This window comes from Temnothorax curvispinosus, unplaced genomic scaffold (assembly GCF_003070985.1).
Source record: "Temnothorax curvispinosus isolate PA1 unplaced genomic scaffold, ASM307098v1 QBEX01014079.1, whole genome shotgun sequence".
NCBI classification, from domain to species: Eukaryota; Metazoa; Arthropoda; class Insecta; order Hymenoptera; family Formicidae; genus Temnothorax; species Temnothorax curvispinosus.
The window spans coordinates 178,110-203,206 of NW_020223859.1; the positions used below are offsets into that span (position 1 = coordinate 178,110).

The 25,097-nt window shown below is 32.5% G+C and overlaps 4 protein-coding genes across 9 annotated transcripts; 2 read left to right on the forward strand and 2 right to left on the reverse strand.

The window, feature by feature from the left end:
* Positions 1 to 472: 472 nt before the first annotated feature.
* On the reverse strand, positions 473 to 21,115 carry LOC112464309 (PH and SEC7 domain-containing protein 2). Of its 4 annotated transcripts, XM_025031230.1 has the most exons (14): positions 19,952 to 21,115; positions 12,867 to 12,933; positions 11,909 to 11,962; positions 10,390 to 10,750; positions 8,832 to 10,017; positions 8,078 to 8,322; positions 7,676 to 7,869; positions 7,338 to 7,530; positions 6,978 to 7,150; positions 6,633 to 6,849; positions 6,214 to 6,358; positions 5,528 to 5,671; positions 4,480 to 4,673; positions 473 to 793 (listed from the first exon to the last, which is right to left on the reverse strand). In XM_025031230.1, the coding sequence occupies exons 1-14, from the start codon at positions 20,111 to 20,113 to the stop codon at positions 772 to 774; spliced, it is 3,357 nt and encodes a 1,118-aa protein (XP_024886998.1). In that variant the 5' UTR covers positions 20,114 to 21,115; the 3' UTR covers positions 473 to 771. The 4 variants fall into 4 exon arrangements, with proteins under 4 accessions (XP_024886998.1, XP_024886996.1, XP_024886997.1 ...); XM_025031228.1 differs by lacking the exon at positions 473 to 793 and having other exon boundaries at positions 3,455 to 4,673; XM_025031229.1 differs by lacking the exons at positions 473 to 793; positions 19,952 to 21,115 and adding an exon at positions 13,639 to 13,848 and having other exon boundaries at positions 3,455 to 4,673.
* LOC112464310 (probable tubulin polyglutamylase TTLL9) lies at positions 13,958 to 18,495 on the forward strand. Of its 3 annotated transcripts, none has more exons than XM_025031233.1 (6): positions 13,958 to 14,025; positions 15,306 to 15,595; positions 16,195 to 16,379; positions 16,861 to 17,169; positions 17,304 to 17,518; positions 17,764 to 18,492. In XM_025031233.1, the coding sequence occupies exons 1-6, from the start codon at positions 14,008 to 14,010 to the stop codon at positions 18,013 to 18,015; spliced, it is 1,269 nt and encodes a 422-aa protein (XP_024887001.1). In that variant the 5' UTR covers positions 13,958 to 14,007; the 3' UTR covers positions 18,016 to 18,492. The 3 variants fall into 3 exon arrangements, with proteins under 3 accessions (XP_024887001.1, XP_024887002.1, XP_024887003.1); XM_025031234.1 differs by having other exon boundaries at positions 16,264 to 16,379; XM_025031235.1 differs by lacking the exon at positions 13,958 to 14,025 and adding an exon at positions 14,563 to 14,823 and having other exon boundaries at positions 17,764 to 18,495.
* Positions 21,116 to 21,175: 60 nt separating the features above from the next.
* On the forward strand, positions 21,176 to 22,814 carry LOC112464312 (CDGSH iron-sulfur domain-containing protein 2 homolog). Its single transcript, XM_025031237.1, has 4 exons — positions 21,176 to 21,347; positions 21,500 to 21,594; positions 22,144 to 22,260; positions 22,503 to 22,814. The coding sequence occupies exons 1-4, from the start codon at positions 21,251 to 21,253 to the stop codon at positions 22,587 to 22,589; spliced, it is 396 nt and encodes a 131-aa protein (XP_024887005.1). The 5' UTR covers positions 21,176 to 21,250; the 3' UTR covers positions 22,590 to 22,814.
* Positions 22,815 to 22,859: 45 nt separating this feature from the next.
* Positions 22,860 to 25,091, reverse strand: LOC112464311 (STAM-binding protein-like A). The gene is made up of 4 exons (XM_025031236.1): positions 24,941 to 25,091; positions 24,735 to 24,847; positions 24,250 to 24,352; positions 22,860 to 23,988 (listed from the first exon to the last, which is right to left on the reverse strand). Exons 1-4 carry the CDS (start codon positions 25,061 to 25,063, stop codon positions 23,926 to 23,928), a joined length of 402 nt encoding a protein of 133 aa, XP_024887004.1. The 5' UTR covers positions 25,064 to 25,091; the 3' UTR covers positions 22,860 to 23,925.
* Between the last annotated feature and the right edge of the window lie 6 nt (positions 25,092 to 25,097).

Consider the following 25,097-nt stretch of genomic DNA (forward strand, 5'->3'; position numbering starts at 1 on the left):
AATTTTCGGTGCATAATATTTTTCTACAGTCAGTCTTAAATAATATTTCGCGTAAGTACGGAGAGAAACTTTATCCTTATTTATTATTTATCAAATCAATTACCTTTGCTAGGAAACGAGAAGATTGCCTAATCTTGCGAGGCAAGGTTTCAGTTGTCTTTTTCTTATCTTGGAATCTATAACGTATCCTGATTATTTTTTGTTTGTCGTTTTGAAAAAATTTATATAATTAGAAAGAATAATAAGAAAGAATAAAGATAGCCTATTAGTAAATTAAATTTTGAATTTGTCATAAAAAGAATGTTATAGAAAAACTTTTACAATAATTTGATTTTACTATCTTTCAAAAGCATATGACTTCTTCACTTATTTAAATTTAAGTATAAAATTATTTTATAATTAAATATTATTTATAAAAAGATATACCTATAATAATTTAATAGAAAATTAATATAGAAGATGCTTAAATAAACATAATTGTTGAAATATTAAAATCCTGCAATCTTATATTATTTATAACATATTATTATGAGAACTATAGGAATAGGCAATTATCTCATATAACTTATAAATTATATTTGTTATTGACTAATAAACTAATAAATTTGATTGACACAGCCAACACAATCTTCATTCTTCCTTAAATATCATAATTTTTCAATGATTTTAATATTCGATTTAACAGCAAACTTTATTTCATATTTGCGCGAAAAGAAAGATGTCCTGAGTAACATCCTGAAAGCTGGATGTAACAATCTTGCTGGATCCTGTTTACGTTGCTGCCAGGTCAACTCTGTTGCATGCAACAAATGAATATGAATTTATTATAAACAAAAAAATTGTCGAATTTTTACAAAAATTCAACCGAAATTGCGGATTAATTTTAAAAAATTAATTTCAATTTCGGCAAATAGTTTTGTCAATTAAAAATGTTAAAATTGTTGTTAAATTATTAATAACGCATAACTACTTCTATTCTACTTACGTATTAATTTTATTATTACATTTTAAACTTTATAATTTCATATATACATAAAAAATACAAGTGATTCATCATAATTAATTATGAGTACTTATAATTATGAATACTGTGTATGTTTGTGTATGTACGTGCATGCATGCAACCATGCCTTAAAATTGATTTAAAAAACCATACAATATAGCAGAATATAAAAGCAACAAATAAATAAAATGATAAAATACGTACAACCAGTCATATAATAAAGCTTTGATATAATTTTATACAATTAATAATATTGCTAAGACCAAGGCATGCAAAAGCTAATATATACACAAATAATTTTTTTTATATATTGTATGTAATATATAAAAATATTTATATATATGTAAACAATTATTATATAATCATAATTATCATATTTTAATTTATAACTGTTTAAATAAAAAGAATTATTTCGTGTTCTAAAGAAAATAATCGGGTCTTTTCATATATAGAAATGCGAAAGACTTGAAGATCGTTGATCTTTATTATTATATTAAGTAGTTTATAAGTGTTTGTTATGATGTATATATCCACATATATTACAGATTTATGTACAAGGAGTTCACTATAAACTATAAAATGGCAATTTTCCCTAAAAGAACTTAGAAATAAAAACGAGAGATAAAAAAAAAACTTGTAAATTAATGAATCGAAAAAAGAAAAAAGAAAGTAGAAAAAGAAAACAAAAGAGAAAAATTAAATGTAAAGAAAAATTTTATCTCACAAAGATTTAATTAGAGAACTTAAGAAAATTTCAACAAAAGTTTTAATAAAAAAATTAAAATAAAAATGATATTAAAAAATAAAACTGAATAAGATAATTTGTCCTCTTTTAATTTTATACGTAAAGTGTATACAGAGCATTGAGTTTTTACATATACGATATATCATATATCGGCTAGAACATTCGTGTGTTTCTTTTTCTTAAACAATAATTTATTTGTATAGTAATTTTTATTATATTCGTATTTTTTCCATTCATAAATATACATATACATATAAATATATATACATACACACAATATATATATATATATACATATGTATGCGTATGTATATACGTATGTATATTATATATTATATATAAAACACTATATAACTTATATATAGAAATTAAAAAATCACTATAATTTCATTATATATACTTTTATCTATTTTTTCAATCGTTAACTTCTCGTTCATTAGTAATTTAAAATCATTATGATAGAAATATCTTTATTATAATTGTCTAATTTTGACATATTAATATTGTATTTATATCCAACTTCTATTTAATTAAAATTGAACTTTATTGCCAAAATAAATATTTATTGCAAATATTTAAAATAGAATAATGCAACACAAATTGTTGTATAATTTAATCATTCAAAGTAATATTATTACATGTTATATAAAAAAACATGAAGGAAAAAATTTAATTTCATTTAAATCAAATTTAATATTATATTTTTAATATATCGAAATATAAGAAAATTTGTTATATATATAAACAAATTTGTTATATATATATAATATTAAACAAACATTTAGTTAATTAAGACTAAACATATAACAATTTTAATATTACATAAAGATTAGAGAATAGAGAAGAAAGATAGAAAGAAAGAGAGAACAAGAGAAAAAGGAAGAAGAAATAGAGGAGAAAAAAGGATGGATAGGAGAAAAGTAGGAGAGAGAATTTTAGTTATCTTTAAATATAAAATATACATTTCATATAATTAATATCAATAAAAAATATATTTACACATAATATAATTTATTCAGTTTAAATAAAAAATATGGCATGCTTAATTTTACATCTATCTTTAATATAATATATATAAATTCTTAATTAATAATTGAAAGAAAAAAGAAAAAAATTTGTTTATGTTGCATGTAAAAAAACTTAACAAGATATTATCAAAAGCAACAAATATATTATTGCATATAATACAAAAAGCACAAAAAATTGCCCGAGTACAAAGTTATATAAATAAAAAATATATCAATTTAATATATATGTCAAACCACATTAACAAAATAACAAATTTGTAAATATTTTTCTTTGCGTCATAAATGATGATTGACATATTTTCTTCAACATTCTATAACAGCAAATCGAAACGTGAAAATTTTCTTCTACCCAGTCTTAACAGCCTCTCAACTTTTATATATTTTTTAATTTGCATATTTAATATTTGTGCGCAAACTAACAATATGGTGTAACAGCATAATGTTATCTCCATAAGTATTCTTTTGCACGCTGTCTTCAATAATAAAATAGAATTCGTAGAAGATCAAAATGACATTCACTTTCTATTAAAAAAGAAGAAATAGAAGAAAGAAAATGAGCAAAGGAAATAAAAGAGAAAAAATTTTTAAAGACATTCAAAATTATTAACATTTACATCTAAATCGATAACTTTTAAAATTAAAATTTTATTGCAAATAAATTTTTATTTTTAACCATTCTTTTATAAATCTCCCAATTTGATACTCGATATTTAAATGTTATTAACTTAAATAATAAATTGATGATTCTGACTAAAGAATTTAGACTTAAATTTTTTATATTGTATCAATACATGATATTATATCGAATACTTTTTTAAACAAAAATTATTTAAATTGAATTCTAGCTATACACAGTATTTTTAGGCATGTCATCTCTCTCTCTCTCAATGTACAATATATCTATATTTTTTCTTCGATATTTTATTGTAAATATGCTGCCTAGTAAATTTTGTTTATATTTATCCAATTTTACATAAAGTATATTTTTATGTAAAATTAAACACATAAGAAGTTAGGTTTGAAAGGATAAAATAAATAGATCCAATAAGAGCTAAAATAGCTATACCGCAATTAGAAGACACGACAAAAGTATCAGTGGCGTTACTATTATTAAAATAATTAGAAAAAATTTGTTAAAGACAAAACTTTTATATATATTTTGACATACACTTACATAAAAAATTATTTTCTCTTTGGTTGTATTATTTTCGACATAACTATAATCTGATCGAATAGTTGCGCCACTGAATGGGGTGTACAATCAACAGTAAAATATTGTCTGGTTCAGATATAGCGAATAAAACTGCATTTGCATAAAACTTCTTCCTTTCAAAATTTCACTGTATCTTCTTCTCCAACCAATCGGTCGTCTCAGGAAAGGAAAGAAATTTGATACAGCTGCAGTTCAACTTCACGACACTGAATAGGACAGTACTTTTGCTCTCGATTGTACGTTGTAACACTTAATAACATCATTGGAGTGTGTGATGCGCTGTCGGATATATCGTTAGTTTGCGTCACTCGTGTCTATCGTCAAACATCAACGTCACCAGCACCAACACCAGCACCGGGGTCAGACTAGCCCGCATAGGCCATAAGCATTGCGTCAACCAACATCACCACCGGCAGCATTATAGTCCTGATTGCCACCGTTCAGCAGATTGCGGCCACCGCCGCTGTAAATGGCGGTCCGGTAACTGTACCTATTAGTTGCGGCTGGTCGTTCGGGGACCGGCGGTGGTACTAGAGCCCCTTCTGCGTTTCCTACAACTCCAGTAGGTCCAAGTAGCATGCCCTCGTCTACCTCGCCAATACTGCTTTCAACTAACGACGATTCCATCTCACTGAACGTCAGCCGGGAACGAAGAAGATAGGCATATGTCTTATACCGCTTCAGCTGGAACGAGGGTTGCTCTGTAGAGTATTATGAAGTGAGAGGATAATTTTAAATGGAATAGAAAAGGAAAATAGAAAAAGGAAATAAAAAAGGAAATATATATCCTTTCTTTATTTTAAAAAAAAATCAAACATTAAGCTTTTCAATGATAATTTCGAGTAGAAAAGGCACTGAATAAATTATTAAATAATTGAATTGAATTCTCTAAATACTTGAATTTTTAATTACCACATGCTTAATATTATTTTTAGGCAAACCAATAGAACAAGATAGAAACCAATAAGAACAAGCATTTTAATATCTTCAAAGTTATAGGAATTAGAGAAAAATTGGTAAAAGGTTGCATGGGTAAAGAGGAAACCATCATATAAAGATGACAATTTTTCTATAAGTAGAATCACTTTGGAGAGGTAAAGGACACATTTGTTTTTTTCAAACAAAGTGTTATATTTTATAACTATCTTCTGATAATGACTATTAAAAAATGTATATGTGCACACGCGCACGCATAGCAAGAGGAAGAAAGAAGTTAAAAAAAAAATAAAATTATGATTAGAATAAAAGATAATAAAAATATAAATTTTTTATAAGATTGAAATCTTTTTAATCGTAATTTTGTGTTAATAGGAAATGTTTTTATGTCTAGATTTCTGAGTTTTAATTATCTATACAAAATGTGAAAGTCTTGGGATAAAATAGGAAAAATTTGATTCTTTCAATTAATAAAAAGACTTTTTTAAAGACTTTTAAAATTCTTTTTTAAAGGTTTCTTGTTAAAGATATTTTTCAGATAACTATTCAAAATTGTCAAGAAATTATTATATTACGATATGTTTCAATTGCTTAAAAGTTACCTCGTGATGCAAATATGCATCTTTTTCCTTATAATTTTGTACAGTGAGAGCCTTGGCACCTCTTTCCGGAGGATGCCGTCTGTGCTCCTCCAGTTCTGTTTCTAGCCTGTTGACCCTATCTTCATGGTCCCGCAACTGTTCTCTCTATTAACAAATTAATTTAATCCTCTTCACTTCCTTTAACTAAACAAATGAGAAAATTAATTTAATTCGAGGTATTTTTATAATTCTAACATCTCAAGATATCTCAGTTTAACTTCAATTTCCTAGATACCGCAAATATTTATTATACAATATAAACCCTTACATCATGATCACTTGAAATGTTATCTTAAATAATGTTTTCAAAAAATAAATTTCATAGATTTTCAAAGTTCAATTTCAAGGGGCCGATAAAATGACAAAAAAGTAATCTTTAATTAGATTTTTTCAAGGTTATTTTCATTTTTTAAATTAAATTATTAATTTTTTGTTATAACAATCTTTACTGTAATATGAGACTCTTCTGAAGAATTCCGATACTCGATTTAAAATTAATGTATCGTTCATAAGTTCATTAATTAACGAGATTTAAAAATCGAATACATGTACACGCTGGCGTCACAAATATCACTGCTCCTTTATCCAGGCAATAGTTAAGAAAAATTTAAAGAAGCTAAAAAATGAGATATGTATTGGATACTCACAGAATTTAATTTGGTATGGCTACATGGCAGCAATGGACGCTGGAATTTACGCTGAGACCCAACAGCACCTGCGAGAGGCTGACATGAAAAGCTGGCGCATACAAAATTGATGGTATCGATCCATGATTGCAGTTCCTTCGAATCACTGCAGAAATATCAGTACATTACGTCATTATTTCCTAAACTCATGTCAAATTGAAAGTTAAAATAAAATTAAAATTAAACCATATAATCATAACAGTTAGAATTAAAATTTTAATAATCATAAATTATAATTTGACGATTAAAGACATAATTAAATCAATTTAAATTCAATTTAAGTTAAAATTCAATTAAAATCTTTATTATGAATATTTTACATATTGTTTTATTTTAATATTAAATAGAAATTTTCTGAACTTGACATACGAAGTACCAACCTGGTCTGAAAGAGATACTCAGCCTGGTCGGCAGTCTGCAACCGAAAAACATGCTGTTTCTTTGTATAATCGGTCGCTTTAGTAGCTAATGCATGATGAATACGTATAGCATTGTGTAAACTGTCGTTACGGAAGCCGTGCTCATCCTTGTGCAAGTATAGCACAAGCTCACGCAATGTACAATAATACATCTTCCATCCACGTTTGCCAAATGGAGCTATGTAACATATACGAAAAATATTATAAGAGATATATGGGAAAGACATAATATACAAGATTATATAACATAAGATAAATGCTCTAGTTAATATATTTTGTGTAAGAGCTAACATAAGAATTTCATACTTTTTTTGCCATTGGAGTCATAACAGCATTTACGCATAACATAGCCCTTTTTGAACTCCGTAGCGCCCGTAATATTTGGCACATCGAGAAATGGATTTCCAGTCCCGGCGATTGCCGCCGTACCATCGCCTTGCTGAATTGCTTGGTTCGTCGCTTCATCCCCTTCTTCGTCCCTAAAACAATGAAGAACGTAGAGCTGAATTTATTCGAAAAATATTTGAACCAGAGTTTAGTTATTATACACTTTCTGAAAGAAATCAATATATTCCAACTTTTATTCTAAAAGAAACTATTAATACTAATCACAAAGAATTTAATTAATTACTATTCTAAAGAAGATAAATTTATAACGTCACTTACAGAGCCCACTCGAGAGGAAAGGACTTGATGGCATTGTAAAGCTGCTTGAGCACTTCGCGTGGAAAGTTATCGCCATCGTTGAGCTCCGACAGATTCTCAATGAATTCTGAGCACGACATTTTCCTGCCAATATTTTGACCGTGCAAGTCTGTATTAAGCAGCATTATCGCGCAAGTCAATGTGTGAACTGCATCTAAATAAATATTATTTAATAAGTTTAACCTATGTACATGCGGGAGAAAAAAAGAACATATTAATAATCTTAGATAAATATTACTCGATAATATTCTAATTTACGAAATACAAAGCTAATAATATATATTCTAAAATGCACTCACCTTGGGAATTGAAACTACCGGGATTGCAGTCCAAATATCTTTTGGAAAAGTGTACTAAGACTCTCTCTCTTTCTTGAGTCTCTCCAGTCAAACAAAATTGAGCGAGAAATTTTCTGAGAGCCATGTCCAGTGTGTCTCGTTCAAAGTTAAAGTAGCGCAGGTACTCCTCCGCCACAGCTTTGCTAAAATCGTTGCTACAAACACAAAACACATGACATATTCATAATACTGATATTTTTGAAATTTGTCACATTTTATGTACAATTAATGATGGATTCTTTTAAACATTTTTGAATAACTCAATTATACAAAATATCGAATTTTTGTTTAAATTATTTCGAAATAAAAATCGGAAATTCTAAAGTCTTAAAGGATCCAATCAGAAAAACAGAAAAAGCTTACTTCTTGCTTAGATGTCTAGAGACATCAGACTTTTTAAAGCCATCTAAGGAATAGAGACGTTTGGCCAGTCGGATCGCGGAGGGCAAATCTACCGCTTTCGGACTGTAGTGAAAACTGTGCAAACTTTCGATATCGCTCTCTTCATCCGCTGATTGCGGCGGCGACGCGCCACTTCCATGTCCCTTCTGTTCGTCGCATATTCCAACAAGTAAAGCCTCCCTCTCGTCTTCGCTCTCTTTCAATTCCTAAATTCGATAATGAGCAAATAAATAATAATATATAATTACTGCACAACAGATGCAGTAATAAATTAGAAATCAGCAAAACTTATTTTATTTTTAAACTTATTATCAGTAAAAATTAATCTGTTGATTATTAAGAAATTTAGTAAAAATGTCCCAAATAAACAAAAGGATTTTTTGTGCAAATAAAATTTAATGTGTGTGCGCGCGCGCGTGTGCATGCGTTATGAAAAAAAAATGTTCAAGATTTATAGGATAAATAATATTTTAGCTGAATTAAAAATGCTTAATAAACATAGGCAAATCAATTCTTTTACAGTTAGAAGTAAATATGTGTGTTAGAGTTAGAAGTGTATATATGTGTCTTGTCTTTTCACACATAATATTATAGAATTTTGTTTACATTATTACTGCATCTTGTCACGCATTGTTCTAATAGCACCAGTAAAATAGTAATAATTTAATTTAATTTATTCTAAATAAAATTTGATGAAATTTCCTGATAATATTACCTGATAACCTACACATTCGGGTGTCACAGATCCTGTGATGACTCCAGGAACCCCTGGAATTCCAGGTTGATTTCGCTGCAAATTTTGAGATGCAACAGGCTGCCCTAGTTCCCCAATGGGATTTCCTCTTCTCCTCGCCTGCCTGGGACTCGTGTTTCTTTGAGTCTCCTTGTCAGGTCCTTTTACCTGAATCACTATTCTATGTTCTCCAGCATCCTGAGGATTAGCCTTCAGTCTTCTCTGAGGTGGTTCACTCGCCAGAATGGTGGAATCGCTGTCACTGGGATCGCTGACCATCATAATATCCCTCGCACTGAGAATATCCATTGTTTCTTCATCGTTGTAGTCGGGACTGGACATGTTGCTGATGGCCTCCGACTGGCTGAAATCGCCGTTAGCGGGGAGATGACTTCCCGGGGTGCTGGAAACCCCGGGAACAGTTTGAGCCGGAGGGAACCTACGGGAACCAGAGTTGGAGGACATAACGGAGGACGAGACGGAGGTAGGGGAAGCAGGGGACAGAGAACGCTGTGGGCTCGTCGAAGAGGATGATGAGGACGAAGACGAAGATGAGGAACCGCCGTTTTGGCAGCAGGAAACAGCTGGTGAGCTAACAGGCGCGTTATAAGTCCAGACGATTCGCTCGTTTGGCATTAGGCCTTCTGGCCGTGGATCTAGCAGCGTGTTCAGACTTGAAGTAACATCGTCATCGATGTCGATATCCACAGCGCTCATCGAGGGATCTTTCTGGAACTGCAAATGGTCTTCCGATCGCGAAGTACGCACAAAACCGAAACTTGAAGGAGTATTCTTGCCCGGATCAACTTGGACCAAGGCCCCCGAAGTGCTTTGCACTCCGTCGCGTCTAGCAGCGCCTACGGGTGATGTACTGGCCGAGCTGGAAGTTTTATAGACGCTTCCTCGATGATGATGGTGCTGGTGTGCCAGCTGGGTCTCATTGGGACTGCTGGGTACCGAGTTATGATGATGGTGATGATGATGATGATGATTGTGGTTGTGGTGGGCACTAGTGGTGGTGATGGTGGTAGTGGTGTGCTGATGATTGGGATTGTACCTAAGGGAGTCCACCTTTCGCTGTTGATGCTGCTTAGGCAGCAGATTACTGCTCTGTTGTGTGCGGGAGAGATTTAGCATCAGGTCACCGGTCATCATGTACGCTTCAAACCTAACAAATAATAAGCTTCATTACTAATGCGAAATATTAATAAGAACATTCTTTGACATCACAGATGATTTAGCATAGATTCACAGATGAGTAAAGAAGTCGAAAAAGAAAAAGGAAGAGAAAAAAGAGAATATTAGTTGTAATTTAAAAGGAAAAGAAAAATTAAGCCAAGTCGCTTTACCATATTGTCGAATTTCTATATCTTTTTTTCTATATTTCTATTGCACTGTTTCCCCAATACTTTGTCATTTAGTCAAGCGTGTAATAAAAATGTAATTGTGCGCACAATCATTTTGACATGATTGAAATCGAAATAAAAGTGACCATGTTCAAATGAATGCGATAACGGATGATTAAAACTGCGATTCATACCGAGGTGTATTTTTCTGTCGTGAGAATTTGTCGGCGGACAGAGGCTCCCATTGGGTCCGTTCTTCTTCCTTAAAATGGTCCACAGGTGGCAAGAGTGCCTCTAATTCCGATGAGAGAGAGGCATCGCTGCACGAGCCGTTGCTCCTCGTTGTCGCTGCAGGCGTCGGTGTCAGCATTGGCGAGTCTATGGACATTTCTGGTGTGACTGGCATCTTCTTGAGTTCCTTCTTCTCTACATTGCTGGAAGCGACGATGTTCTTGGGATTGTTCGCCAAGACATCTTTTGAAGATTCTGTACCTTCATCCTTCGTAGGTTGTCCGGGGGAAAGAAGACGACGAACATGAGCCTTCACCGCAGGATCTGCATAATTTTTTCTTTTTAACATCTAAATCTTTATTACGCTCTATATTACGTTATTTTATTGTCATTATACCTAAAATATTGCGCTAAAAATATTTTTTATCAAGTTATGTTCGATAAAAATAAATTTGGTGTTTTTAGCGTTAAATTATCTTGAGCAAAAATTTTGATGAGATTTTCCAATTATTTCCAATATGTGTTTGTAATTTAAACAAAATTCTATTAGAATCTATTTGAAATTAATTGAAGAATACTAATTGAAAGCTATTCAATATAATTTTTTCATCTTGTTTAATTAGAAAAACACGTTTTTTTTTAATTGCACATAACTTAAAAACTTTCAGTATTCCGTAACATTTTTGTTAAAAAAATTGAGAATTTATCTCAACGCTAGATAATTGGCAATTTTCATGATTTACTATATAATTAAAATTACAATCATCATAAAAAAATGAATTGCCATTATTACCAGTAAGTATACAGTTACAAATTGATTGATAATAAAGATATTAATAAAAACGTTCTAAGAAAATTATGGAAGTTGTGAAAAAATGCAGGAAATGTTCTTTTAAGTGAAACATAAGGGATCATTGAAATTGTCTGACATCAAATTGTTTGTTATTATTATTATCAGGCAAAAGATTAAAATTATCAGAGTTTAATAAATTCGTTAATTGAAACTAATAAAGATAATAAAAAAATAATAATAAACAATAAAAATGGAAAACAAAAAACATAAAAGCGTCCCTTGAAAGATCAATGTAATCGTCTGACAGAAAATCGTTTGTCGTTCTCGTGCATCGTTTGAAAGCCGCTCGTGCGGATAATCACGCGTCCTTGGTCATCGGCCATCCCTTTCCGTGGAGTAGGTGCGTAACTTTTTCTGTTTATCGCGTTACCCACGATGGTTATTACAGCGTTAATTCTATTATTACTACAGTTTGAGGTTCAAGAACGTGTGTAGACAATGATCTATCATTAGATACCTTACGATAGTAAGAGTTCAGCAGCCTCGTGAATACATAATCAATTTGCATTTATAGTATAAACGACGTTTGAATGATATATGTATACGAAATCATGAATTTTATGTAGAAGATTAATATATAAGCTTTTGTCAATTATAGGTCATGCATTATTAAGAGATCTCGCACTTACCCCTTCGCAGCTTCAGAGTAACGGGATCTGAAGACAGTCGTAGACATTTCAATACTAAAACAAATCAATGATAAAACAAATTAACTTTTAAAATAATTAATTTTAAAATCAGAATTTATATTTTCTTCATTCCTTCCTTTTTTCCACTCTTTTATCTCCTTCCTTTCCATACAATTCCTTTTTTTCTCTTTCGTCTTTATATATATTAAATTATTTTGTTACATATGTATACTTTTTATTTCTCCAATAAATAAATAAATAAATAATAATGTATGATTCTAAAATGTTGTATTATTTTTTATGGAGTACAAGGAAATTCATCTAACTTAAAATTAATATAATAAAGATAATTTGGAATTTATGTATCATGTACATAATTCCATAAAATTTTATATAATTTTTTAATTATCGTTACAATATAATTAATTAAATTAATTACATATTTTTAACAAATTATCTTACAGATTCTGTTCTCTGAAGTATTATCAAGTTCTATTTCGATGGTCATGTCCAATTAATGGAATCAAAATTCTAATTAATCCATCAAAGTTACATTATTGAATTATGTTAGGTTACATGTTGAATTTGCCTTAAGTGACGTTTAATTTATATAATAAATGACAAAATATAAATATAAAAAGAAAATATCGACTCTCAAAAGCGTGAAAAATCGCAATTATTTTGTTTTTTATCATTTATATTTTAATTAATAATATATGTATAAAGAGGATAATATAATTCGTTAAAAAATATAATAGATTTTAATTAATTCTTGGTATATACAAACATACGTCAGATACTTTTTATATTATTATTATATTTTATATTTAAACTCGCAATTGCGAGAGAGTGATGATAAAACAATAATTCCACAATAATAATAATTGAATTCAAATTTGAAGAATCATCATGTATGTATTAGATCAAGAAGTAGATTTAGTAAATATAATATTTTTACCTTCTTTCGTACTGAATCGATTGACATCAACTTCGTTCACCCTGAGTATGACATCACCAGCTTCGACCTGAAAAAATCAAGCAGAAATCATCTCTATAAAAAATATACATTATATAAACATTATATTCACATTTCAGCACATATGTATATATCTTTGTTACATATCAAATTCGTTAAAATAATTAAAGAGTGATGACACCTTTGATCATAACATATTTTTAAATAATGATATAAATATTAATCTATGCATATCGATATATTTTTACGCACAACCGATTGAAAACGCATACGATCGCCGTTGCGTGAAAGCCTGAAAGCAAGTCCTGTTATGAAATTACATTAGAGGCAAGAAAAGTTCAATGAAAGGATACTAGTTTATCTGCACCAGTTGCTTTACCAGTAAACAGTATGACATTTGTTCAATCTTTATGAACAAAGATATTCTATTCTGTGTTATAGAACAGAAATGCAATTTTTATGGAATTAAATATAATGATTAATAATTTTCAATAATATAGAAGTTTTTATAATATTTAATTTAAAGGTGACGTTTAATCTTCAGAGATAAATTGATGATATATATTAATATATAACATCATTTTTTTAACTAAAAAAATACGTAATAATAATAAATAAGATAACAATTAGTGACAACAGGACAAATCACAATCTTTTCCAAACACGTCGTCAATTGTTTTATTAACTTATGTGTCTCTTTTCTTATGTTACATAATTATTTAGATGAATTCTCACACAAAGTTACGAGATTTACCTCACAGAGTGCCATGTACTCAACGTAATCATATCTCTCCCTTTTAGAACATCCACTCAGAAAGAAGTCAAAAGGTCGCAAACAGCACGACAGACAGGATGCGAGTTTGGGCATTCGATGCACGCGTTAGGATACGATTCCGAATTCTTTATTCACATTGAAAGAGCACTGACCACTCGCAACCGACAAAATGCGACTGATCGAATGCGTGCCGGAACGTGAAGCTTTCGGCCAGTGGCCAATTGTATTTTCGGATCCGCGATGACATTGACTTTCTTCCCGCTGCCCTCTAATCCGTCCTCTATTAGAGTATTGGACCATTCTACGCACGATGCACTTTGACTTGTGTAAACAATCATTAATATATCGATGGAATCGCAATATAAGGTATTCTATAATGTTAAGACCCTACTTCAGAGATAAATTCAGTACTGGAAAAAATCATATGAACACGAATGTCGTATTTGATCTTACCTTCTCATATTTCCAAGTTTCTTGGATTTATTATAATCAGAGATACAGATTTATTATACTAGATTTATTAACTAGAACACACACGTTGTTGTAACTTTATGACAACATTAAATAAGACGTGTGCTTATATAAACGTTTATTCAAGTGCAAAATCCATCGGTGAAATAAAGTCAGTTAGCGCATCATAAATCTTTTTAAGCTTCTTTTTAGGGAAAGAGGTGGTAAAAACCACGAGATACACCAAATGTATATTAATTAATAAAAATTATCTTGCAGATAAAAATTTAATTAAAATTAAAAAAATTGAATTAATATTACAAAATTTCATGTAATATTATATTTTTTAAACCAAATTAATGCCAATATTAATATAAAAAAATAAAAAACTTATCATAAGAAGCTCAAAGGAGATCAAAGAAGAGTTAAATCTCTGAAAACACACTGTATAAACTAATAATAATAAATGAGCATCATCTTCAATATGTCTGAATAGTCGTTCAATCATCTTGATACACCACGAATAACATGCAAAAGATATCGGAGGATTCACGAATTATCCTTTCGGAGACTGAAACGACCAAATTATCAAGTGGGGGAAAAAAGCCCTGCGACATAAAAAAAAAGCAGATTTCTGAAGATAAAGTTGTCAAATTTCGTTGTGATTTTCCTTCTACGCAAGTTGAAGTAATGTTGGCAAGAGGTTGGGCACAGGTAATTTTGTCAAGTTTTTGATATTACGGAATCTCTAATATATACAAAATACCATTTAATAAAAAAGACATTTATTTAACGATACACATACAGATAAAGGAAGAGGAGAGAGAAAAAGTTATAGCATTCTCACTATTAAAAAAAACATTATAGAACCCAGCATTAATTGATGATAATATAGCACCTACACACCACTACAAATAGAGTTCGAATATATGACATAATTAAATGCTAGAAGCTCTAAGATACTGTAAATAGATGTTAAAAATATTGAATAATTATAAATACAACCATGAAAAATAAAAAGTGAATGCAATATTTAAGCTTGAGATATATCTGTATAATACCATACAATACCATCTGTATATCCTGAATTAAACATCTTCCGATCTTTATTGCTTTTTCAAAGTTAAAAATTTGTAGTGGTGAGAGTGTCAGATTAGTGAAGGTAATTAGTGAACGTTGCGTCTTTCTTCTTTGAGATAGTCGACCCCGAAGATACTAGCTGGCACCTGTGGTGGTGCGAAACAGGGGATGGGCTGCGACAGGCGTTGGACGGGGATCGGAAGAAGCTGCGTCCTTACCAGCGGGTGCCGCATTTCCGTAACCACTATGAGCTCACGCGGAAGAACTACCTGTACCGCAATCTCAAACGCTACAGAAAGGCTCTCATAAGGGCTGGAAAAACAGCCGAGGCTCGCATCAGCGATGCCATGCCTGTGACCTTCGAGCTGCCTAGCGACTACCGGATGTTCGTCGAGGAATATCACAAGTAAAATTATTTGGTATTTATTATTTACTTTTTGTTTATTATTAATTAGATAGATATTATTAATTTGATGAATTTTAATTTTAATATTATATTCTTTTTCTTGTAAAAGAAGTTTATCACTATCCTACCTAACTCTTACGATTTTATCGTTATCGAAATATTATATTTGATCAGAAGTTCTTATCGAGAAAAATATCACGAGCAAGAAATAAATATCGATACGCGATATTGATATTTTAAGGATTTTTAGATTATATAGATGTATTTCATGTAAAAAGAAACTTTCCATGTAATTCTTAAATATATTTATTCAAAATATTATAAAATTCATGTATCTGACAATTTCCATAGTGAACTTTTAAATTTTTTACATTTGCACGCACACACACACAAAATATATTTTCGTAATGTCAAATTTTATTATTATATTTATTATGTATTCTAAAAATCTGCAAAAATTCTGGTTTACATTTTGTATTCTTCGTATTCAAATAAAAATGTGAAAGAAATTTTAGAGAAAAAATACGATCCGAATATATAGTTATGTAGGGTTAAAATTATGGAGTTAAAATCAATGAAATGATAAATGATGATCGTAGGCAACAAGGAGCTACGTGGATCGTCAAACCAGTAGCGAGATCACGAGGCAAGGGTATCTTTCTGTTTAGGAAGCTGAAGGATCTTGCGGAATGGAAAAGCAGAGGGGCTAAGTCGCAGCAATCGGGAATTCCAACTGAGATTTATGTCGTTCAAAAATACATAGATAATCCTTATCTCGTCGCAGGTTAAAATTCAGATCTTTTAGTTTTCAGTATCGATACTATCATTTAGTAAATATATATACATTAATATAATTAATATTATTACAATAAATAACATAAATTAAAACATATTTTATTATAATATAAATTATAATAAAAGTTATACATAGATATAGTTGAAAAATTGAAATTCAAGTGTGCGAGCTCGCTTGTGTACATACTTAAATTTCATGACTATATATTAATTCCTCAATTTTAAGTAATGACTAAAAACTGAATATTTAATTGTTTTATATTATATATATTTTTTTATATACTTTATTAATACTTTATATATACTCTACATATATACGCTATACATATATAATTTTATATTTTGTTAATTATTGCTAATTGATGTTAGGTATTAAAGTAAAATTGTGAACTAATTCCATTGCAGGTATCTTGAATCCTTTCAACACCATCTCATTTATTTTGCAATAAAATTTAAATCCTTGATTTCAGGGCGAAAATTCGATCTACGGATTTATGTATTGGTGACATCATTTCATCCTTTGAAAGTGTGGCTGGCCAGAGAAGGTTTTGCCCGTTTGTGTGGCCAATTGTTCGATCTGGAAAACATTGACGACAACAGAGTGCACTTGACGAATACGGCAATACAGTTGAAAGCAAGTCAGAATGCCGAGGGTATCTCTTCAATGAAAGGCAAGAACGGGGAATGGAACTGCAAATGGGCATTGAACAAGCTCAGAGATTATTTGACAGCTTATTACAAGGCGGAAGTTATTGAAAATTTGATGCAACGCATTGCAGGTATTCATAAAATTATCAAACTGTTATACATGTTACTGTTATATGTTAATAATATTTGACGAATACTTTAATCGCTTTATACAATTTATCTTGGTTCGTGTAATATGAATGTATTATATCTATGTTTATTACAGGTGTAATAATGGGGAGCCTACTGGCAGTACAACCAGCCATGATGCAGGATCGCAACTGTTTCGAACTCTATGGCTACGATATATTGCTCAGCGATGATCTGCGACCTTGGCTATTGGAAATTAACGCATCCCCAGCTTTAACGGGCACCGACAACGAGGATCAACGTTTGAAATCCGATCTGGTCGACGACGTTCTCAACGTCCTCGACTTTGAGGTATCAACAATCAAATTTAATTATGCATACCATATATAGCTAATAATAAAAATATTTATATATATTTATATTTTTTTATACATTTGGATATATAGGTATATACACTTGTAATTATTTTTTATATTTAATATATTTTTTATGTTCTTGATTAAAATATTCAAAATATTATAAAATAGATATTAAATAAAAGTTTAAAATTTTTTAAGACATTTTTCGTATAAATAAATCGATAATTTTGTTTGGAGGGTCGCTTCAGCGGACACGAGACCAGAATCGGAGGGCTGGATCTGCTCTGGGACGACGGACCAGTTTGGACCAGCTGCCCATACCCCGGCATTCGCACGGATGCAGTTTCCAATGATCTCAGGAGGCTCAACATCTTTCTCGGAGCAATTAATGATCGTCAAAAGCAACTCTCTTTATTAAGAAGTCAGCTGATTGAAAAACGTAAAGCAGGCCAAACGTACTCTCCCATGGTGCAATATTGTTTAAAATAAACTCAAACAACTTTTAAGATCGTCCATGTTTAAATTATATTTTAAAAATTTATTAATCGACACGTAATTTCAACAATTCACTACCCTTATTAGCCTCAATTATTACCTAAATATTTTTTACGTAGTTGATATACTTGATATTTGATATCCACAAAATTAGCTCGTGAAATTTCTGACTTCTCTTCTGAGTTATTAAATATTATTCGCAAAACTGTGCCGTTACGCAGAAAGAATGCAGCTGGTGCACTCTCGCTTTTACATCACATATCTTGTCTTCGTCATTTTTTTCTTCGTTTCCAGCGTCAAAACTAAATTTAGCCCAAGACTTGCGCGACTTCGTAACCACATTAACCAGTCTTTTCTACTTGATTATATCTAAATGTTGTTTAAATCATTTATTTATGACAGCAAAAGTATCTTGATTACGTTCTCATTTATTTCTTTTTTCTTTATCACATAGATTATACATAAGTAATATTGATACATGATCAGAGATAAACAAGTCTATTTTTTATTAAAACTTAACGTTCAAGTTTTTATTTTCTCATCAAAAATTGTAATTTTAAAAAATCACTACTTAATGCTACCAATTTGAGAACTTTAAACTTAAATAAATAATTTAAGATTTCCACGTGTTAAACTCAAATAATACGTGTAACAAATAATAAAAATTTAACTTGACAAGATTATTATTATTGTGCTATTATAAATTTATATTTATAATAGTTAAGGATGACAGCTTACGAGAAAACAAATAATAAGCAATATTTTAATTCTAATTAATTATTGATTCTAGAATCCTAGATTCCGTTGGAAATAATATATCTTATTTTTACTTCGAGTATCGCAAGTGCTTAGGTGCTTAGGTTGTACTTAGGACTGTCGATTCTCATTCACGTACGTATATCGAGTGCTTTTTAAAGAACGTTGAGAAGAGCCTTCTTCAAGTGCTAAATTTCATTCTTCCTCTTTACAAAAGGATAAGTTGTTGGAAAAAACAGCTGTAAGCTGCAATATTTTTACGTATTCTAAGGACACGCTTAAATTGTCTTGGTCTATTTCCAGCCTGCAGTGGTGGAAAAATGCACGTTTTTTCTCTTCGAGTCAGTATCGCGTGGAGCTCGTATGTAAAATACCTTATGAGAAGCTCTCATTTCTTGCACTTCACGTCACTCGTTTCAATGCTTATCGATGAAAAATCAATCTCCGACACGGACAGCACGTAAATATCGACTTTAAAACAATTGTAGCGTTTATTTATAAAGAATAATCTCACCTATATATCGTAGGCGCGCGTGAAAACTTAATAACGTTTATTTCTCTTATTTATCGTTAATCCTTTGTTACATTTATATTATTAAATAAATCCATTATTTTCTTTATTTATAAAGATCAAAAGATCAAATTTCTCACTCTAGAGCAGCGAAAATCAATCTTGCGAGACGTGTAGCATCTCGCGTGTTATCTAATCGATTCGCGAGTATCACGTTCTCAAACTGGGTGCACACAAAAGTGATTTTGTTAACGTGTTTATCCCAAGGTTACAACATTTAATTTCCAATGATGCAGCTGTAGGAAAAATCGTTAATCATCGCGCTGTTTTATATTCTTAAGAGTCGCGTTCCCATGCCGTAGTTATGCCGTAAGGGCGTAAGGACAACCGTACGAAAATCGTTGTTTCATTTATTTGGGGGGGAAAAAAACGCGTACCATCGCGCAAAAATCGATCGCGCGAGAATCGTTTATCCGTAAGGATCACGTTCCGATGGGAGAGGTAGGCGAAAATCGTCCTTACGACGCGGACGCGGACGTGAACGCGACGGCACACACACACAAGCACCGTTCTACAGTCTACACTCTACAGCCGGAGGCCGGAGTCCGGAGCCGCCGTCCTGTAACTCTAGTGGAGACTAGACTAGTGTAAAGTGTAACTCACCTTGCCGCTCCTGGCCGCCGGTGAGTTTTCGACGATGTCGTAGATGACGTGGGCGGCCGGCAGGCCCGCCGACGCCGAGGCGCCGAGCAAGGAGAAGCCGAAAGAGCCGCCGGAGCCGGAGTCGCCGCGGCACAGGGTGACCAGCAGCTCCTCCTCAGCCATCACGGCACATTGATCCTCACCTCTTCGCTGTCATTTGCCGTAATGTCACGTTTTCACGATCTCACACACTCTCTCCCTCTCCCTCTCCCTCTGCCTCTCTCTCGCACCTTTGCACTTCCGATCGAGGAGGTAACGGGTAAAGGGCGCACCTTCCTTATTTGGGTTATCCTCGCCCTCCGCGCTTCTGTCAGCCACCCGACAACTGTGAACTGTGTATCTATCACTCGGGGCAGTCGGGGCAGTCGGGGCACGCACACCCACGCGCGGGACGGGGAAGCGCCCACCCCCCTTCCGCGCGCCGCACTGCGAACGATCGTCGGTCGCGCACGGTCACGGTCTCTCTCGTTCTCATTCGACGCCGCGAGGAAGAAAGGAGACACGGCGACTGCTGCTTCGAGCTTCGACTGCTTCGAGCCTTCGAGCTTCGAGGCTCGCGGCGGCTCACCCCGCACACGCGTGCGCCACTCGCCAGTCGCCACTCTTCTCTCGCGAGATGCGAGACTCGTCACTCGCGACTCGCGGTCGCCCGTCGCGGTAGAACGGATCTCGGACGACTCGGGCGGCAGAGCGAACTGGAGACTGGAAACTGGAGACGCGACTACGGACGTACGGACGCGACGCCGTGTATACAGCAGCGTCGCGGATCGCGGATCGCGGCGAAAGACGCGCGAGTACAAATAATAATAACAACTTTCTCACCTGGCCGGTGGACAACCCGCAACTGATTAAGCGAGCGCGCGGCGCCACCTGCGCGCGCCACCGGTCTTTCACCTCGTCACCGCGAACCCCCTCCATGTCTCGCTGCTGACCAATCGCGCAGCGTGCCGATCAGGAGCGTGTATAGGCGAGTGCGGCAGTGCGCGACTGAGGGGAGCGGACGTTTTTCAGTTTTCCCGGTTTTCCGATTTACGTGTTAGATGTAACGTTAAATGTAGCTAGATTTTTAAAATGCCTCGTATCTTATTTTGAGGCACTTATTTGTATTTGAATATAGCGATTTGCCAAAAAAACTGATTTTGCAGGTAGTTCGGCACTGTAGCGAACGTTGGCGAATCGGCGATTGGAACTGTTGCCCGAGTGTCGCCAGTGTCGCCTGTCGCCTGTCGTCAGTCGCCGAGTCAGCCAAGCCGAGCGACTATGGAACCGATCGCGCATCTTATCAAAGTGTCCGTCCCGAATTATCTGGCCGGCCTACCGATTCCCGAGTCGATAGGTGGATGGTTCCGGCTGGGAGGTAATTTTCACCGTACAGTTCCATGCCTCGCGTCAGCTATTGTTGTACCTCGACGTACCGTTTTCCAGACTCCGACATAACCTCTCGATTTAAAAGACTGTTTAATTCTTTTCTACGTCATGTCGTTTTACTCCTTTTTTTCTTTATGCCAGTGAGGGACTGGTTTGCCCTTCTGCCACCCACTGCCCTTCTCGCGGGTGTAGGATACATGTCCTACAGGGCGTTTTGTCCTCATGGCAGACCTGCGGTATGTATTTTATGCCTATCTCTTGTATAGAAAGTATCAAGGACAACAAGAGTTAAGTGTTGATCCGTTATGATATCTAGGAAAGTTATGTAACTTCCAGATAATGACTTTCTCAACTTGCCATAAATTTGTTGCAAACTGAGGGTAACGGAGCTCAACTTTGTACGTCTTAACTGTTCTGTATTTTAAAAAATTCAAATATTATACTTGGTACACACACAGAAAACGTGTCATTTAAATAAAACTCGAGGTATGGAACGTTTTATTCTCTACCTCATTTCTAACGCAAAGAATATAATAGTGCACGTTCAAGAAAAAGTATCTCATCTGTATTCTGGATAAATTAATTTTTACTTAACATTGTCATTATTATAATTTATATATATTATATTTATATATACATATATAATGAATAACGATAGAAACCAAATTATTCCTTTCTTAATACGTTTACTATTTTTATGATAATCTTCTTTTAATAATATGTTTATACGTCTATTAATTTTTCCAACCACTTCCATGTAATAATGCAACGTATTTATTTTATAGCCAAATGGTTGCGTCAATCTCAAAATAAAGAAAGACATTGCGAAAGTAGTGGACAGTGTTGATATCGAAGATATCTCTGAAAAAGCTGTATTTTGTCGCTGTTGGAGATCTGAAAATGTAAGTTCTTTCCTTATATAAATTTCCTAAGATCAGGAAACATATATATACATTTTGATATTCCATTTAGTTTCTTACAAAAAGACACAAGCAAGTGATTAAATAAAAGAAAACGTAGTCCTACGTATTTTTCAATTTGTAATTCTTTATAAATATTTATTACTTATATTCTCTAAAATAACTGTTTATTAAAAGTTGTGAGTGTGCGTATATCTACATTTTTAATCATTTTTTATATATAGTGGCCTTACTGTGACGGTACTCATGGACGTCATAACAACGAGTGCAATGACAACGTGGGTCCACTTATCGTCACAAAGAAGAGCTAAATATTGTTACGTTGACTACGTACCATCACATTGGTACGTTCTCATCGCTGTAAGATAGCTATTTACGCGCCAGATTGTAGATGAATATGGGAGGAGTCAAATGGACGAATCTTTATTCCCCTCTCTGTAGATAAATTTTACAAAATAATGTCTACCAGTTTTATTTTTTAAGATGTCTGGTTTCCATAAGGGAAGGTTTATAAATAAATTCATTTTTCCGTAATATATTCAGTGGCTTTTTATTTTTATGCATACGTATTGAATCAATAAACGATTAATATAATTGATCAAACAAAATGAATAAATAATTCTATTTCACATATATATTCATACCATCTACACACGTATCTTTCAGTAAGATTAATATATACAAAGCGTTTTGTGACATGATGTCTTTCGCGTATCTAGCATAAGATTAGAATTCAATGTTATGAACACTTGTTATTTTCAAAAAGGCACGATGAACTTTATATATCTTTTATGAAGGAAAGTAAGATATCTATTTTAATTTGAACGTTGTTTAAAACGGTACAACGTCTTGTGAATGAGAACGTTACACAATAAAAAAAAATTATTTATATTAAACTTGCTATTTAAACAAAAAATCAAAGGTACATTTTCAATGACTATTTTAATATCTAAACTAAAAATTAAAATAGTCATCTATATAAAATAAAGTTGAAGTTTTAATCACGTATGAGTCTACGGCATTTATTATTGAACTTTGTCTTTTTATGTAACATATAAACATGAAAAATGTATAAAATATATTCTATATCCTTTTCAAAACGTCATTTATATTTTAAGCAGAACGTAACAGAACCCCTTGTTGAAACTATGAAAACAACAAAAATAAAATATTAATGTAACAAAGGTTATGTTATGTTATGTACATTTAATTTCGCTTGTTCAATACGTGTAAATATACTTGTAATAAATAAATTAAAACTTTTGATTAAAATTGAGAAAATATTAAATACAAATACAAGCCTTATTATTTATACTTTTACTGTTATTGCTATCACCGAGGGTGGCAGTGTGGTCTTGTGGTAAAGCGCCAGACTCGTAACCCCGTGGAACTGGGTTCGAGTCCACCTGATCACAGGACGTTGTGATCAGGTGGGCTCGAACCTGGTTCCACGGACGTACGAGTCTGGCGCTTTACCACAAGACCACACTGCCACCCTCGGTGATAGCAATAACAGTAAAAGTATAAATAATAAGACTAATTATGCACTACGCGCGTAATAAGATTCGCGATTTTTATTGTAACGTGCTATTTTCCAAGATTTAATTAGAAATATTTTTCAGTAAATTATCTCGTATCCGAGATATATCATTTTCTTCGTAAATCTACCACTTGGAGTGCCATTACGTCTAATTTGTAGTGTCTTGCTTTCTGAAACAGTAAAAAGTGTGTAATGTAAGTATTCATGATACCAAACCAAAACGACAATATTAATTATGACAAGATCGAATTATTAGTTATCGAGTTATCAATATTTATGGTTACTCGTTACTCGTGTACAGTAATAGATCAATACTCCATTTTTTGAATTTACTAACTCAACATTTAATTATATATTATTTTTATTATTAATCACTCAAATTTTAATTAATATTGTTAAAAATGTTTTTAAATAAATTGTAATATATTTACTGTATATAACGGTGGTTCAGTAGGATGTGGATGAAATCCCGTTTCTCTGCAATTTGCGATAAAATCCAAGCCGTAATCAGGTGTTAAGATAAAGAATCCTGTCCTGTAAAAAATATTTATAATAAAAATCACACTAAATATCAAAACAAGTTCTGATTTAATTCTAAGTTAATAGACAATTAAAATTTTTATATTATATTTGTACATCAGGGAGGGGACACAAATGTCTACACGTAAGTACGCTTCAAAGTTAATGTAGAATAGATATTTATCCAAATAAAAAAAAAAAAAGAAGTTACTACAAAGCAAATAATCGTAAAATTTAATTTTGTTTGAATCTAAAGAGGAAACATGTATATTAGGAAGCATACTAATCCGTAATTTAGTTGAATTTAGCTGAATTCAACCGACGTCAGATGCCAAATATTTAAATAACCGTTTGAAGAATTCAACATAAAGTGTACACAAAATTTTTTCATACGTACTCATCATATTTAGGCGCACAAACTATCGCTATAGCTTCCGCCATCATCAGTTGATAAGCACAGTGCGTATGAAGATCTACGCTTGATAAAAATGCAGTCTGTGTAGGATGTGTCTATAATACGTAATACATAACATAATTATATTTAAAATAGACAAATTAAAAATAGAAATTAGAAATAAAAACGCAAAGTAAATTACTACGTACATGAATCCAACCGAGAGTGATAAGATTATGCTGATCCTGATAATCAAAGATATCTTCTTCGTTATGCGTAGTACAAGAATCTGGGGTGCCAGTTTGTTCCGGTATTAGTAGATGCGTTACCATCAATTTATTTCGCTCTAATCGCCCAGCCAAAATA